The 17,344-nt window shown below is 40.3% G+C and overlaps 3 protein-coding genes across 3 annotated transcripts; 2 read left to right on the forward strand and 1 right to left on the reverse strand.

Moving 5' to 3' along the window:
* The first annotated feature begins 57 nt into the window (after positions 1–57).
* Positions 58–5,831, forward strand: LOC113682928 (sodium leak channel NALCN). Its single transcript, XM_027200115.2, has one exon. It carries the CDS (start codon positions 58–60, stop codon positions 5,332–5,334), a length of 5,277 nt encoding a protein of 1,758 aa, XP_027055916.2. The 3' UTR covers positions 5,335–5,831.
* Positions 5,832–6,857: 1,026 nt separating this feature from the next.
* LOC113682948 (holocytochrome c-type synthase) lies at positions 6,858–12,682 on the forward strand. Its single transcript, XM_027200140.2, has 5 exons — positions 6,858–7,184; positions 8,687–8,934; positions 9,505–9,779; positions 10,769–10,852; positions 12,078–12,682. The coding sequence occupies exons 2-5, from the start codon at positions 8,689–8,691 to the stop codon at positions 12,304–12,306; spliced, it is 834 nt and encodes a 277-aa protein (XP_027055941.2). The 5' UTR covers positions 6,858–7,184; positions 8,687–8,688; the 3' UTR covers positions 12,307–12,682.
* On the reverse strand, positions 12,586–16,901 carry LOC113682936 (uncharacterized). The gene is made up of 5 exons (XM_027200124.2): positions 16,357–16,901; positions 15,742–15,976; positions 14,182–14,730; positions 13,286–13,613; positions 12,586–12,971 (listed from the first exon to the last, which is right to left on the reverse strand). The coding sequence occupies exons 1-5, from the start codon at positions 16,648–16,650 to the stop codon at positions 12,908–12,910; spliced, it is 1,470 nt and encodes a 489-aa protein (XP_027055925.2). The 5' UTR covers positions 16,651–16,901; the 3' UTR covers positions 12,586–12,907.
* Positions 16,902–17,344: the final 443 nt, after the last annotated feature.

The raw sequence follows: 17,344 nt of genomic DNA on the forward strand, positions 1-17,344 counted from the left end.
CTTGATGGTCGGAAATATTTGCCTTATAAACAAACTGTATCTCATTTCCGTTTCAAAATGGAAGCAAGAGGACAGTCTGTTGTAATCGAGTCCGATCAACATTCATCGTCGCAAACTTTATGGCCTCTTCGCCAAGCACTTTATGCAGAATCTGTAGGAACAGATGATGAAGAGAATGAGGACGAGCTATCTCGAACTTGGTGGGTGAAAACTCGCTGGTTTCAGCGTCTTGTTCAAGTGTGTGCCGTAGTCAGCCTGACTTCTACAGCAATGAATTCGCCGGAGACGTTTAAAGAATCCGGTTCACTTCAATACATCACTCTTGTATTGGATATTGTGGTTGCAGTTGTATTTATTACCGAGATGATCGCTCAGATAAACATGTGGGGTCTATGGAAAAAACAGAAGGCCTACTTCAAGAAACCGCAGTGCATATTTAACGCTAGTATGGTTTTCCTCATAATACTATCGATCTTGTTTCAAGTAATTGAAATTTCAGGCCATTCTCCCGATCCGGTAGATTACATTGCATTTTCTATTCCAAGAGCCCCAAGAGCTCTTATTATTGTTCGATTCTTCAATGTTCTAATCACAATAAGCCTGCCAAAGACAGTTGCTCGCCGATGCAAGCGACAGATCTGGGCTGTCACTTTATTTTTGTTATACTTCATGGCATTCGCTTCAATCATCGGCGTTCAATTATTTGGACGAAAGAATTATTATTGCGTGAAAAACGGTGCTGATTTGAATAATGTTACATACAATGATGTTTTACTCACAGACCATCGATGCAATAATGACACTGGTGAAAGAGGCTATTTTTGTCCTAGAAATTTCAGTTGTGTCTTTGTCGATTTTAATAAAAAGGACAAAGACTACTTCGGCGATTTTCTTCGCAGCATTTTAACCGTGTACGAAAGTTCCACTCAAGAAGGCTGGGTTCTTGTTATGTACAGAATGACGGACTTTCGATCTCGTCCATTAGTTTATGTTTATTTTGTGTTGCTTATTTTCTTCATTGCCTGGCTCGTGAAAAACGTCTTCATTGCTGTCGTCTCGGAAACCTTTGCCGATATTCGGAGCCTGTATATGTATAGTCGGAAATCTTCGAAGCGTACTTCGGCTCGACTAGCTTCTCAGGTCATCAAGGAGGGAGGAACTGGTTGGCATTTAGTATCGTTAGATCATGAAGCACATAAGGGACACGCACCACTGCCTGTTAGACAATTAGTTAACTCTATTTACTTCAAATACACAATGATCTTCTTTGTTGTGGTTGATGCTATCGTACAAGCAGCTTTGAAGTTTCCCTGGAGAAGATACCCACAGTTCGGGTTTACCATACTTTTCGACTTGGAAGTTCTTCTTAAGATCTCATGTATGGGTTTTCGGCCTTTCCTTCTTCGTAAAATGCAATTGACAGAGTTTATATTAGCTGTTGGTAGTACTGTTTTTGCTTTGCCACTTTTGATCTCCGAGAAAGCTGCTTTCTTAGCTTTCTTTAATGTTATGAGGATAATACGACTTGTTGGGGCAATACCGAGTTTGCAAGAGTTCTGTGAAAAAATCTTTGGTACGGGAAAAAAGCTCGGAGCGGCCATTGTATTTACGCTTTTTTTCGTCATGGTTTCCTCCGTGATCAGTATGCAGTTCTTTCTGACTTTGGATCCCAAGAAATTCGGGACCTTTATGCTGTCAGTCCAGTCCATGTTTCAGATTATTACTCAGGAAGGATGGGTCGAAGTTTTAGATGGACTTATAAATGCCACTACCAACACCTTTGCCAAGATTCTAGTTGCGATAATCATCTTGGCATGTCATCTTTTCTCGTCGCTTATCATTATGAGCGTATTTGTTGCAGTCATCCTGGACAACTTGGAACTTGACGAAGAGGTGAAGATCATGAAACAGAAGAAAATGGGCCAAGAGAGCCGAGAATCCACCGAGGAACTTCCACTGCGTCTTCGGGTCTTCGAGCGTTTCCGGGATGACCCGCGTCTTGTCAAAATGAGTAGGTTTAAAATGTCCGCGGATTTTTCCACGCCTAAGATTCGTGACAGTTTCATGAAGAAGTTTATAGACAGCTCTAGCGTGGAAACAGCACTGGCTGTTGATCCACGAAAGCAGCTCGGGGAGACTTCGCAGCTAAGAAGGCGGCGGACTGCAATTCCTATAAAGCTTTTAAACTCGACGGTATCTGAGGTGGATAAGCTTTCGAAGTTTGTCCGCAAGCAGTCGAGTATTACTGCGTTGATCAACGATTCCAATCGCCGAAGAACGTATGCGCTACTTTCACCTACCGAAGTTTCCCCGAGGAGCGCTGCAATTCAAGGCAGCAACAACAACAACAAACAGCAGCCGACGTCAGTCTTCCGATCTGCGTCGAGGCGATTCCGGAGCCGCCCGCCTCCGTCTCCGAAACCAGCTCAAGGTAATCCTCAGGTCATGAGAATGGCCAGCCAAGCTACAGGTCTCCACGCCCAGTTGAATCAGGATGACACCAATATCGGGCGAGATTTCGACATCCAGTGGGTTCGGGTCAGACGTGAAGAGGTTCAGCGGAAAAAGAAAGCTCAAATTGACAAGCTTCGCGAGAATCATCCCTACTTTGACCAGCCTCTCTTCTCACTGCCGCGTGACTCATGGTTTCGGATATTTCTTCAGAGCTTAATGAACGCGCGTTACTCAATTCCTCCTGGTTATACGGAGCGGGCGTCACGCAATAACATTGTCACGATGGCACGGCTTCAAAAGTGTCTCGCGTCACAGACGTACCTGGAGTGGATAATGATCATTGTTACGCTTATCTCTTGCATTGCTATGATGCTCGAGACTCCAACCCAGCGAACCTTTATGAATTCTTCAACAGAAGTCGTCGAATACATTTTCGTGGTTGCCATGAGTTTGGAACTGGGTGTTCGAATCCTTGCGAACGGTTTGATCTTCACGCCTAATGCCGTTATTCAGAACTTTGGGGGTGTCCTTGACGTCACTACGTACCTCGTGGCACTTGTCTATGTTTCCTGGCAACCACATCCGATACCTGCCCGCTCAGGGGCTCAAGTGTTGATGGTTTTAAGGTGCCTTCGTCCATTGCGCATTGTCACATTGGTGCCTAAGATGCAAAAGGTGATTCTCGAGCTGGTGGGTGGCTATAAAGAAATACTTAAAGTCAGCGCACTACAGTTGCTGCTCATGTTCATCTTTGCCAGCTATGGTGTTCAAGTATTCGCTTTCAGATTTGGAAGCTGCAACGATCGCACGAAAAATACCCGAGAGGAGTGCATTGGAACCTTCGAAATAGAGATCGCCCCACCTCGTGAACTACGCGACCTTTCAGGGACGTCTACAATCCTTGTTCCTCGTGTATGGAAAAAACCCAGAAATTTTGACTTTGATAACGTCATCCACGCATTTCTGGCTTTGTTTGAAGTTCTTTCCTTAGAAGGTTGGCTGGAAGTGCGAGATGTGATCCAAGCAGTGGTGTCTCCTGAGTATAGTCTGTATGTCCACATTTACGTACTCATTGGAAGTATGATCGGACTAACTTTGTTTGTTGGAGTAATTGTTATGAATTTTAACGAGAACAAAGGCATCGCGCTTCTCACTGTTGATCAACGTCGCTGGCAAGACTTGAAGAAGCGCTTGCGACTCGCACAACCTCTTCATATTGCGCCTAGACCGAGAAAAGAGGGGATTCGTGCCGTATTATTCGACGCCACACAGTCAAAAATATACAAAGGTATCGAAGTCATTTTGGTGGTTGTTATCTGCTTGACTGTTACGATTGCTCAGTGGACCACTGAAGACAACCTGCGCCTGCGAGACGGCTTGACCAGCACTGCAGCGGCGTGTTCGATATTCTTCGTTGTAGACATGGTTCTCAAGATTATCGCCTTCACATTTCAAGGATACTGGCAAAGCCGGAGAAACCGGTTTGACCTGTTTTTGACGAGCCTTGGAGTGTTGTGGGTAACTCTGAATTTTTCTCTTAAAGGGAGTGGTATACCGTACACAGTCACCACCGTGTTTGGAATGGTGATAATCCTGTTCCGTTTCTTGACGCTTGCTGGTAAACACGACACGCTCAAGATGTTAATGTTGACCGTTGTCATGTCGCTAGTAAAGAGTTTCTTCATCATCTCTGTTCTTATCATCATTATGGTATGCTACTCGCTCGCTGGTGTGATCTTATTCGGCACAGTCAAATACGGAGAGGCGTTAAATCGCCATGCCAACTTCAAGACAAGTTTCTATGCTATGATACTGTTGTTTCGAATCACCACCGGAGAGGACTGGAATAAGATCATGCACGACTGTATGATATCGAAACCGTACTGCACAGAAACGCCTGATAGGCCGAATTTCTGGCAAACCGACTGCGGCAACAGTGCAGCAGCGCATATTTACTTCATTTCGTTCTACATTTTCGTAACATTTGTCTTCCTGAACCTTTTCATCGCTGTTATCATTGAGAATTTTTCGCTTTTCTACTCCAGCGATGAAGATTCTCTTATAAGCAACACAGATCTGAAGGACTTCCAGTTGACTTGGAACTTGGTGGATAAGAGTCGTAAAGGCGTTTTATCGGTCCGACAAGCTAAGCTTGTTCTTCGCTTACTCAAAGGCCGTTTAGAGGTGGACACAGGGTCGCTCTTGTTCAAGCACATGTGCTGTGAGATTGAAAAGCTTCGCAATGGCTGTGATGTTTCATTCCATGATGTCTTAGGAGTGCTAGCCTATCGATCTGTTGACATCAGCCGCAGCTTGCAACTCGAGGAGCTGCTCGAGCGAGAAGAATTAGAATACCAAATCGAGGAAGAAGTTGCCATACAAACAATTCGTGACTGGTTCGTCAACCTTCGTAAGAAGCGCGTCGAGCGGGAATGGATTCGACATTTGGAGCAAGGAGGAATCCCATTGGCTGGCGGTTTCCAGTTTGATAAAAGCCCTGGAGCTTCAAGCGTAGAGAGCTTGGAACACTCAGCAAATGAAGACCAAGATCGAGAAGACCGTGACACAGAACGCGAGATTCGTGATCACGAAAGCAGTGAAGATGACGATATTTCACTGTCATCCCCTTCAAAAGGACCGGCGATTCTCCTTTCGGCCCCACCTCCGGTTATGAAAACAGAGCGCAGCATTTCTACACCTCGTAAGAATTCTGTTACGTTTCCAGAAGAAGTCTCGATGTCACCAAAACGAAGAAAGAGTTTACCCGAATCTCTAGCTAATTCTAAGTCGCGAAGGAAAAGTTTGACTGAGGTGAAGGAGTTCGCGGGAGAAGTTCGTGATTGGTGGAATACACAGGAAAATAATCCGTCGGGCATCTGAACGTCCAAGCCGACGAAACTGACTCATGTTAAGGATGGAAAGACCTGAGATGAAGTCTATGATCGTCAAGATGTTTTTGCCGAACTTTTGATGTCATTAAGGAACTTTTGACTTCGTTCCGTAAGGTCACGTCTCGTAAAATTTCAAACAATGGCTTTTCCCGTTGATAAAGACAGAAAAGAATCCAAAACCACTTTACAAAGCAGGCAGTGTGTCAAATTTTTGTCGTTAAGACGACGAGCTTAAGTTTACTTGAGTGTTTAACTTATAGGTTGCCAAGATAAGCTTAGGTGACATTACAAAGCTATCCGTGAAAAGAAACTCAGAATATGAAGACCTCAGAAAGTAATTACATATAGAAAAACTTGTGTAAATTGTTTTTCTGGTTAGATTTTGCCAAACGTCTTTCCTGTCAGATGGATCGTTAAAAAAAAAGTGTACAGTATCACAAAAGCAACTTTTTCGTTGAATTAAATGTTTAGACAAAACACCAAAAATTTAAAACGAATGTCTATTTTTTTGGTGTTTAAGCAGTAAATTCAACGTATCATGAAAAAAGCATGAATCAGGCTTTTTAATCTATATTACAAGGTGAATTTATAACTTGAAAAGTGTTTTTTTTTCTTGAATTTAATTAACCCTTTTACCCCTAAGAGTGATTGGCGTATAATTTCTCCCTAAAAGATCTCCCCATATTTAAACATTAAGATCACAAGAATTAAGGAAATGATCACAAACTGAAGAAGCTCTTGATTGTTATACAAATTCTCCTTGTTAGCATCTTAGGAAATGTATAGAGAACAGTATGGAGAATGTGCATACTGGTGTTAGGGTGTAAAGGGTGAAGCCGCTGGCCACCCAGTCGGAGCTTCTCCCTGTTTCCGTGGCATGTAGTGACAAGAGGTTTGGCTTTTCTCTTTAGACACTTTCCTTCTCCTTTCTTTTCCAATCCCTAGTAAGTAATTACTACCCCTACCTTCTTCCTTGGATATTCGCCAGGCTTCTCTGATAGCTCGCCGGTACTCGATTTCATTCCTGGGTGGAGAGAGACACAAGGAGTGAAGTGTTTTTCCCAAGAACATAACACTTGTCCAGGACCCGAATCCAGACCACTCGTTCCGGAGTCCTGGGTACAACTGCCAGGCCACCACGTTTCCACAAATATTGTTAAAGGACACTTTAGACGAGAACAAAGTTGGTGACCCTTGGATGTTAAATTTACCGGAATAAGGGAGTCTCCTCAGTGGAAGTGACTGATGTTGAGGTTCTAGGAGCAATTTAGTTAGTTGGGACCATTTTGAGCATTGTTATGTAACTGGGTATACATCCTCGGAGACCGGGCTCTCCTGTCCTGACTTGAAATCGGACACTAGTGTCCTTTTTCGGATTTTGGACACAAGGTTCCGATTGTTTATTTTGGACGCTGATGTCAGATTTTGAACACTAGTGTCCGATTCTGGATTTGGACGCTTGAGTCCGATTTTGGATTTCGGACACTAGTGTCCAATTATGAATTATTTGAGACACTAAATTCCTATTTTGAATTTTGGATACTAGAGTCCGATTTTGGGTTTTGTACAGTTGAACAAGTTGGTTTTTATGCGAGCAATTTGTATTTGATGAAAGCAATTTGTTTGCGATGTGACACGTGGGTCGCTAAGACTGGGCCACCGTACATTCGCCCTCTCCACTCCACCTCTTTTTCCTTCCGCCTCCAACCACCCAGAAAAGACTGGGTAGAAGTTTGGGGAACAAGACCGTGCGCAATAATTACCAAGCGCAATTAATTACCAAGAACTTTTCACTGAAGTTGTTTCTAACAGTTTAGGCTGTGTTTCGCTTGTAAAAAGGTAAGAAATTTTCATCTGTCTTCAGTTATGTTACAGAAACTATTGTCACGGCGATAAGCGATCTCCGTCTAAGCCAAAGGCAATGACATAACTTACTTGCACGTTGTCGATATCGATATCACGACAGGTTCGTATCTGTCAGTTTTGCATTGTGTCTGGAAATTTGAACATTTAATAAAGCCTCTATTTCTGATTTGTGGCCCAAAGCCAAAGCATGGAAATCAAATCTAGACTACTGCAATAAGAAATACTCGGAAAACTGGTGAATTTTACTGTGATTTCTTAAAAACTTTCCGTCAGATCGAAAGTGATTACAATGCATGGTTCAACGAAAGTTAAAGAGAGGTTTTGGTTTTTCTGTATTAATAGAAATCGTAATTTCTTTTTATAAAAGTTCTAATCATGTGATTTCTCCTGTAAGTTACTATCAACTATTAGGCTTTTTCGTTAATTGTTATTGCACCTCTGCTTAGTTAACTGACTGAAACTTTCAAGATATTTTGGTTTTGTCAACTGAGTTGATACTGTGAATTGACCAACGTAGAGAGTTTCTAAAGCTGAAATTTCAAGTATTACCCATTTGTCATTCACTCTGATGATGCTTGAAACGTCAGCTTCAGAAACTCATTGCAGTGGCCATTGTATATTATCAACTCAGTTGATGAAACCAAATTATCTTATTTTATAACCCACCTATTAATTTTCATTCCACTCCATTGGCTTCTTTACGTTGTGCAGTCCAAAATCAAGGGACAGTTATCACATGATAACCCCAATCTACACTTATATTTGTCCCCCAGTTTATCTCTGTTGAAAAGTTACAAAGCCAGCAGGAAAAAGCCAGCCCAAGATTTTCGCTTTTTCATATCTGTTACTTTTACATGGAAGAAAATGAGCTTGTTCTGTGGAGTCATGTGCCAGTGATGTTAAAAAGATTATCTCAAATACTGCTCTGGAAAGTACACAAAGTTATTTGATCCCCAAAGTTTCACATTTGTCCTCAAAGCTTTACTTCCTGGCCAAATATTCCTTCTTGGACAATCTCTTAGCTGCTTACATTTTCAGCTGACATACATGTTTTCCAAAGGGGTTTATTTATTTAATACCACTCCCTTTCATTGATGCAAATTTCTTAGGAAACTTTCCCCCTATATTCAACTGAAACTTACACAAGAACAAGATCTCTAATTAATTTTATATCCTAATTTCTTCTTATAATATCATCCCCAAATCATACATTTAGGCAACAAGAATAAAAGAAATGGTCACCAACTAAAGAAGTTGATTGCTTAATTGCTAAACAAATTCTCCTGGTCAGCACCTTAGGAAATGTATAGACCATTGTATGGAGAGTTTGCATACTGATGTTAGGATGTAAAGGGTTAATGATTTCAGTCTTTCAACTTTCCAGTATGCAGGTGTCCTTCTATAAGAATGTTTTACTCTTTGGTAAATATTTTCAGCTGCTCTTATAAAGGGTCAGTGGTTTCTTTTTGTTATAGGAATGGGTAGTACCTCATCAGCACCAGTTGCAGCAGACTCAGGTGCCGGTGTTGCCATTGTCACCCAGACCCCTTCTGCTGGTTGTCCAGTCCAACACAGTACACCTGTGCCATCAGTCAGTGAGTGTCCTGCCCATCAAGGTGGCAGTGTAAAACTACAAGCTAGCCAATGTCCTATCAGCGGAGGAGCTGGCTGTGATAGTGCTGCTCTTGATAACAGTTCAGATGCGTTGGATCCAAGTAACATGGTAAATATTCTTTAGTACCCTTTGGTTATTGATTTGGTTGCCATGGCATGTTAAAAAAAAATATTGGTGACTGAAATTGTACCCAAATTTATTCCAAAGTCGTGAATTTGGTGACCTATATTTGGTGATCGTGTTGCAGCCTGTTTTCATTTTTGTTACATAGTGTTTATGGTCTCAAATTATAGTGTGGCTTGAGCATTTGGTTATAATACTTTGTACTACTCAGTACAATATGTTTGTCTCCATTTTTTTTCATTCTATTTTTAACTTTTTTTCCTGTCAACAAAAATTTTATTTCTGGCAGCCATGTTATTTTGCAAGGTATGGAAAATGTTTTACGCTTGAAATACTCAACACTTACATCCTCTGGCCACATTTCTCAATTAAAACCCTGATTTACACTGAAATAAAACACTAGTGGTGGATCCCATGTGTGCACTCCTGTCTATGCTTTAGAAATGCTAGGCAGTTACTCAACCCTTCAATCCCTATAAGTGATGCACCATCTAATTTATCCCAACAGTATTAATCCTGAATAAAAGTGTAAAGTGTTATTTGCTCTCTTTGTAGATGCCACCACCAAATCAACAGCCCTCTCCAGGCCAGCCCTTTCCTCTGCCAATAAATCGCCAGGTGTCTTCCATCCCAAGAGGTGGCACTGGCAAGGATGAGAACTGGGTGTACCCATCTCAGCAAATGTTTTGGAATGCAATGTTACGCAAGGGTTGGAAATGGCAGGAGGATGAAGTACAGGCGAATGATATGGCCAACATTATCAGGATTCATAATGCTAACAACGAGAGTGCATGGCAGGAAATACTGAAATGGGAAGCACTTCATGCAAAGTAGGATGATAATTATACTTAACCCATTAGCCCTTAAGAGTGATTGGAATCAAATTTCTCCTTACCATATCACCCCTGAATCAAAAATTGAGGTCAGGAGAATAAAGGAGCTGATCACCCACTAAAGAAGTTCTTGATTGTTACTCCAATTTTGATGTTGGCATTGTAGGATATGTTTAGAGAACAGTATAGAGAATTTGCATATTGATCTTAGGGTGTAAAGGGTTAACCTCCAAGAATAACTAACCTCTACTTTCTCATTAGGATATTACTACTGTATTGCAGTAATATCCTAATTCACTCCTAAGATCTTACTTGTAGTTCTCCTTACTGTCTGTCATACAGTTTTCAGTGATGGAGCATCAGGACACAGAATCCAAAGGTCTGAGGTTCAATTCCTAATGGGGACTTTGTTTTTTCTTTTTCCTTTTTGCCCTACGTTTATGACGAGATGAAAAAAACCTGTTTCTTTAATAAAGGAAATGTTTGCCAGCTAAAGAAGCTCTTGATTTCTTTAACAAAATTCTCCAAAGGAAATTTATGGAGAAAGAATACAAAAAATCTGTACTGATGTGAGGTATAAATGGTTAAATTTGTGTTGCTACTGTGATGCAGACATGACAGTTAATTTGGTCACTTTCAGATAACCATAATTTCAACACAATTGATGTAATAAGGGGAAGTTGCCTGTTAAACCCTTAAACATTAGCATTGATATGCATATTCTCCTTATTTTCCTCTTCCGATTTCCTATGGTACTGACAAGGAGAATTTGTTTAATAATCAAGAGCGTCATGAGTTTTGGATCATTTTCCTTATTCTCATGACTTAATGTTGAAATTTAGGGGTGATATTGTAATGAGAATTTAGATAATAGTCACTCCTAGGGGAGAAAGGGTTAATCACTTCTCTGGAAACTTAAATATTGGCTATTCCCCATTTATTAATAGTTATTATTTTTATGGTAATGAATACTTTTTTTTTTCCAGTGAGTGTGGAACACCCAGGCTGCTTAGTTTTAAAGGGAAGGCAAAAGAGTTTTCTCCAAGAGCAAGAATGCGGAATTGGCTGGGGTAGGATTAAATACATGTTCCTTCCTGTAAATGGTTTGAATCAGGGGGTAATGTGTAATCATGTAGTCTGATTTCCCAGGTGGGTATAATCCTGAGAAGGACTGTTGCTGGTAGTAGTGACTGAGGTTTCAACAACCGTTGTGATCAAGATGAACTTACGCCACTTGAGTCTTACAGCCAATAACATTACAGCTAAACTGACAAATCAGTTTTCATGAACTGGATGTAGTACATTTGACTGACAACAACTCCTCACTTGACTCTGATGATGACTTCCTCTCAGGTTGTCCAAATGTCAGTCACTATTACTGACAACAGGCCTTCTCCGGATCATTGTCACCTGGATGATCAGACAACTTGACTACATAATAATTCCTTCCTTGCCAAAAAAATTGTGTGTGTTATATTAAATCTTTGGCTTTGCATTTTTCTTTAAAGTCATGTTTACTTGAAGTTACTTATGTCAATGGCAAACTTAATTTCATTTCTAATATATAGGATAGAACCTTTTTAATTTGGTGAATTGGTCATCTGTATACAAAGTGATCCGTTTTCATTCTTGTGCTCCCCTGTTTTAATTTTGGTGAAACCTCATGTAAGAAGAAAACCAGGTCACTCTATGGTTCCATGATAAAAAATTCAACCTTTTCTCTTTAACTCAATCACTCCTAGGATCTGATTGTTAATTACTCCCTCAAGCTTCTACACATTTCCTTGTAAATTAGTCATGAGAATTTGGTGTTAGATCAAGACAGCAACTATAACCTGATAAGTTTGAATATTTTCATCATCTGTTTGCAGAATAACGTGTGGATAGGATAGGGAGAAGTTACATGTTAATCACTTCTGGGATTTAACCCTTTCACTCCCAAGATCTAATTAGTAATTCTCCTTACTATCTGCCATACAATTCTTATGATGTTAGTTCAGAGAATTTGGTATTGGATCAACTAATAATCCCATGATTGATATTCTTCTCTATTCTCAACACCTGTCTGCTTGATATTGTATTGATATTGTAAGGACAAATTCTGTCTTGGTCACTTGTGCGAGTGAAAGGGTTAAAGGGTCAATAACAACACAAAGCCATGGTGTTAAGGACAGCAATAGTTTGCCACACTCCCCCTCTACACGTAGAGAGAAGAATTATATATAATATTTATGAACAGAAAATATAATTTACACAAATGCATGCGCTAACATTTGAACGTCCTTTATTCCCCAGTTACGAGCTTCCATTTGATCGTCACGACTGGGTTGTCGATCGCTGCGGCCGGGAAGTCCGATATATTATCGATTACTACGATGTAGGTGACGAAGAGGCTTACAAGAGTGGAGAGTTTGTCGCTCTTGATGTCCGACCAGCTATGGATTCTTTCCAAGCGGTTTTAGACCGTGCGAGGATCGCAGTACTACGATGGACACTCTATTTTAGAAGTGGAAATGACGAATAAATGAAGAACAATTTTAAGGGATTAGAAGGCTTGGTGCATGTTGTGCGGAGGGAAACATGGAGAGAAATGGAATTGATTCAGAGGAATTACAGATATTTTTACAAAAGCTGAGCTCAAAGGAAGGACACTGATCTTTATTTGGAGCTGTATATTTAACTGAATGCTGTGAAGTAATTCAAAATTAGCGAGTGACTAGTGAGTTGTATACTCTACTACTCTATACTCTTTTGACACAAGGAGTGGACAAATTTTTTGTTCCACGGCCAGAGTTCGTCTTCATTTTGAATTTTACTTGATCGTTTCATAATTTATTGTACATATACATGTCTATGAACTGGTAGTTGAATAAAGTTTCAAGATTTATAATTTGAAGAAACCTTTAGTATTATCAATTTTTTTTTACAAGTGTTATATTTTGTTTGGTCCTTTGAGAAAGTTGTGGTGGTCAGTAATTTTTATTTTAGGTTGCCTCTTACAATATCGGGTCTTGAGAATTGCAAAGTAACGAAAAAGAAAAAATTGAACAATATTTTGAGACAAGAATGAAGTACTTAGTCTATCTATTTCATCAAGAACAGAACAAAGCACAAGATTCTAGCAGTCAGAGTTCGTCTACTCTCGTGGTCTTCCTCGCCTTTGTATCTTTTGCCTTACTTGAAGCTTTCCTGTAAACGAAACAAACATGAATTTCGTTTTTTTCAACCATTCCCTCTTCCTCTTACAATCCCACCCTTGTTTTTCCGTGTTTTCAGCCCCACCCGAATTCCCCGGTGGTAAACGTTGACCAGGAGTACCCCTCTTAAGATATGGTTGGTGTCTGTGGTACTTACTGAGGGGGGAGGGGGACAGTTAAGAGTTAAAGTTAAGCGATTAGTTCCAGTTTTAAATATGTTTCGACGAGAAATGGTGCAAGTTCTTTAGACCAATCAGAGTGATTGCCCAGCACGACTTTGATGTCTACACTCTAAATTATACTTACTTTTCGCTCTTTTTCTTCTCCTTTCTTTTCATATTCTTATCTTGGTTTTCCTCTCTCTTAATTCGCTTCGAAGGCGCCCCTTTCTGGCAGTCGACGGGGAGAATTTCGTTAAACCGTGAAAAAGGTGACAATGCCTCACGGTCCAGAAATATATTCCATATAATATCACTGACTTTTTCCTTTGTAAAGCGTCCACTCAGAGTTTTAAACAACCGCTGCATTGGTTTTGCAAACAGCAACATAGGAAGGTTGTGCGGAGAGATTCCAAAAATTTCACCATATTCTGGATGGCAAGATCCGTTAATCCAGAAATAGAATACAGGTTTACCTGGAAGAATTTTAAAAGAAATAATCTCGTTAAGAATAATTTCAACCGAATTTGATTAATTCAATTCTCTTCTGGAATGGAGGAGACGGGAGTGAGAGAAAGGAGAGGGAGTAGGGGAGGGACGGACGGTGAGGGGGGGGTAGGGACGGGAGGGAGGGAGAGAAGGGAGGGAGGGAGCTCGTAGGCAGAAAGTCCTACTGCTATTGGTTGTCCTGTGGCTTTTTTCCTTAAGCTATTTTAGGGACAGCGTGCTGCGGCTTTGCAGGCCTTTCTGGTAAAGAGGGGATACCTGGTTGTGGGATATTCCTGTCCTTTATCCTTTGAGGTTTTCATACATTGTCACTTAAATTATATTTTATTTTACACTAGATAATTGTAATGGCGGGCTTTTTTTCTCCAAAGTAAGACAAACGTATCATTCTTCATCGCTATCGGAACTAATAATTAACTCAGTATTATAAGAATAAAAACCTATCATGTCCCTAAAGCTGCTTTTCTCGGATGCCGTCTCTCATTCACAAGAAACATTTCAAGATGCCTTTAGTTATAGATCGAAATATTTTCTCACCTCTGACGTTTGACATTTTCCGTAGATCTTTAAAAAACTTCAAAGCCTTTCTGACCCCTTTCTTGTCCTTGCCATCCACAAAGTAGATGAGACATAAGCCCCTATTAGAATCTGCACACATTCTGTTTTGATTCTCGAACGTAATTTCTTTGGCCACTTTACTCTCATCTTCTGGTCTGTCACTCTCAAACTCTCCCCCCAGTGTATTCTTCACGTCTTCAATGAAAAACTCTCTCAAGCCAACTTTTCCTTTGTATTTCTTGGCGTCTGGGTGGTCTAGCCAATGCTTCTCATGGACAGAGAAGAAAAATCTTGTCAAATTAAGGTAAGATATTTCACCATATTCCTTGGTGTCGTAAATCACTGAGCTAAATCTAATGATTTGCTTGTCTTCACTTTGTGTTGCAATCATGACCAGGATTGCTGGAGTCTGTCTTAGTTGGAAATTGTGCAACACCTCTTGACTCGGCTTGTGAAGGACAACAAAGTTGAAATATTTGGAATATTTGAGGGCAATAGCACGAAAAACAGGCGATGTGATACTTTTGTCTGAAAAAGAAAAAAAGGTGAGGGTGGATCAAAATATTTATTAAACCTTTAACCCCTAAGACTGACTAGCATCTAATTTCTCCTTACAATATCACCACTGAATCACACAATAATGTCATGAGAATAAAGGAAATGATCACCCGGCTAAAGATACTATTGATGGTTAGACAAATTCTCCTTGTCAGCACCTTAATAAATGTACAGAGAACAGTATGGAGAATATGAATACCGATCTTGAGGTGTAGAGGGTTTATTTTATGACTTTTCACTGTTATCTTTGTACACCTGTGTTGGGAGCGTGGCACAAACACAGCAAGCTCCTTACACATGAACCTTACCCAATTATTGTCACTGTATGAACTTCATAATAGACCTCGCTCACCGTGGAGTCTCTGTGGCTCAATGATAGAGCATTGGAGCGCAGAAACCGAAGGTCTGAGGCTCGATTCCTCATGGGGACTCAGAATTTTTTCTTTGTCCCACGCTCGTGACAAGAGCAAAAAACATCTTTCTCCACCATCACTTTGTCGGGTATTGCGGCTAAATGTATTTTAGCCCGCTTGCGCACTCGCGTGGCTGTTCAGACTCTTCTGTCGTCTTTTTTTTCTCAGTTTCTTATTTCTCAATGCCTTCCTATGTGATATAAAGTCTATAAATAGTAGTACAGTTTATGTTCTTGGGAATATATTTGTTTTGAGCCCTCCTCAGAGCCATCATCTACCGGCTCGGGCTAAAATGACTCCGAGTTGACCCAAAACATGTTTATGCCCGTGAACGTAAACCCTACTGTTTTATTAGACCAAACACACTATCTTACATGAAAGTTAACCGTAGCACTCGCGAGGGCAGTACATACGTAAGGCCCACACTCATTTCAATTTTATGGTAACCAATGGCTTTATTAGCTAGGGAGGTGTTGGGTACAAAGGTAACACACCACCCCTATCCCCCTTTGTCAAGAAAAAGTGATTGGACACCACCCCCTCCCTCCCCTACTGAAAAATATGTTACCTGTTAGTAGCAAAACTGGCATTTTGAGGGGTTTGGCTGCGTATCCTCTTCTCACACAGTGCTGTAGTTCTTCCATTGTTGAAACTTTGGTTGTTTCATCTGGAAGACTTTCTAGCACCTCAGTTTCGGCTTCTAATCGAGATTTCACATCTTTCTTTCCCGCTGATTTTATTTTGTAACCACCGTAAGGAAAAACACGAGCCACTGAATATTTTTTGTCTCTCTGGAGGAAACCCTAAGGTACAAAACAGACGTTATTGTGACCACGATGTGTAATCAGTATGATTACCATTAACAGTATGACACGTTGATTTCCTTCATAGCACACGAGGTGTATTATCCTTGGGGATAAATCTTTATCTTTAATTCTTCTGAGTGACCAAGACAGAATTTCTCCTTACAATATCAGTCCAAATATCAACCACGTAAGTTTTGAGAATAAGGAACCATACCAATTAGGGGATTAATAGTTGATCTAATAACAAATTATCAGAACTATCATTATAAGAATTGTATGGAAGACAGTAAAGAGAATTACCAATGAGATCCTGGGAGTGACAGAGTTAATCGCAAAATGACTGATAAACTTTGACCACGAAATAACGAACAGTTTACCTTCCTCTTCAAAAATGCTCCATCAGTGTCTGGATCAATTATTCCGACTCGCACAGACAAGCCACGCATATCAAGCTCAGTTTTCCTCCATTCGTCCATTGAAACTTTCCCAGCACCTTTCACAGCGACAATCCAGGCATCTTTGTCTCCGTCAATCACTAAACGTTGATAATTACTTGCAGTGATTTCTACTATACCATGTTTCGTCGACAAGGAAAACTCGAGTTTTACGAGGAAAAATACTATGAAAATTGAAAATGTTTGGAGACTCATCTTTTTCGGAAGTTCACTCATAACAGGTGTATTCAACAAAAATATTTGTCGTCTCTAAAAACTTTTTTTCCGAATTACAATTTTGCGTCGGAAAAATCAATCCGTCCGCTTGAAAACTTTTCTCGAACCTTCCCAACTTGAAGAGAAATCTACGATTCTTTTGATCTGGTCAGTGTAAACTGCGATCTAACGTTTGAGCTCTTGATTAAAGAGGAATCAAAGCTTCGACTCAGATAAAAGATTTTTTTAATGAGTTGTAGGGTACAAAACCTAATTTTACGTGGCATAAGATAGGTTTACATCAGTTAATCAGCTGTTTAAACAATATATGAATTAATTAATATGGTTTTGTTGGCGTCTTATACTGTAACACGTTGTGTGCTTTTGTTCATTTAATCGCCAGGCTCCTGTGTCTTCTAAATTCAGTCTTACATCTCAGAACCTACATGACATTCTATATTGAAAAGTGTCGTTCGTAAAATACGCGATTTGTTAGACAGTCAGAGAGTTGAATGTGTCATGCAGTAGAAAACCTACATAGGTCTGCACGGCGTAGAGAAAATAAAACCGGAATATGAAAGAATAATATAGCTTTGTAAACTGCAAGTGAAAAACGGACACTTGGTACACCATGTGGTATTTCTCACCTTTTTTTCTTTTTTTCTTTCTTTCTTTCTTTTTTCGTCTTAAGAAGTATAGGAAATATGTTAGGGTC

Source organism: Pocillopora damicornis, chromosome 11, assembly GCF_964200805.1.
Source record: "Pocillopora damicornis chromosome 11, jaPocDami1.2, whole genome shotgun sequence".
NCBI classification, from domain to species: domain Eukaryota; kingdom Metazoa; phylum Cnidaria; class Anthozoa; order Scleractinia; family Pocilloporidae; genus Pocillopora; species Pocillopora damicornis.

Bases quoted from the DNA above. Each gene is read 5' to 3' on its own strand.
- LOC113682928 (XM_027200115.2), top strand. From the start codon at position 58: ATGGAAGCAAGAGGACAGTCTGTTGTAATCGAGTCCGATCAACATTCA.
- LOC113682948 (XM_027200140.2), top strand. From the start codon at position 8,689: ATGGGTAGTACCTCATCAGCACCAGTTGCAGCAGACTCAGGTGCCGGT. The intron at 8,935-9,504 runs GTAAATATTCTT...CTCTCTTTGTAG, and splicing joins CGTTGGATCCAAGTAACATG to ATGCCACCACCAAATCAACA. The intron at 9,780-10,768 runs GTAGGATGATAA...TTTTTTTTCCAG, and splicing joins TGGGAAGCACTTCATGCAAA to TGAGTGTGGAACACCCAGGC.
- LOC113682936 (XM_027200124.2), bottom strand. From the start codon at position 16,650: ATGAGTGAACTTCCGAAAAAGATGAGTCTCCAAACATTTTCAATTTTC. The intron at 14,731-15,741 runs GTAACATATTTT...TTTCTTTTTCAG, and splicing joins GCCAGTTTTGCTACTAACAG to ACAAAAGTATCACATCGCCT. The intron at 13,614-14,181 runs GTGAGAAAATAT...AAATTCTTCCAG, and splicing joins GAAAATGTCAAACGTCAGAG to GTAAACCTGTATTCTATTTC.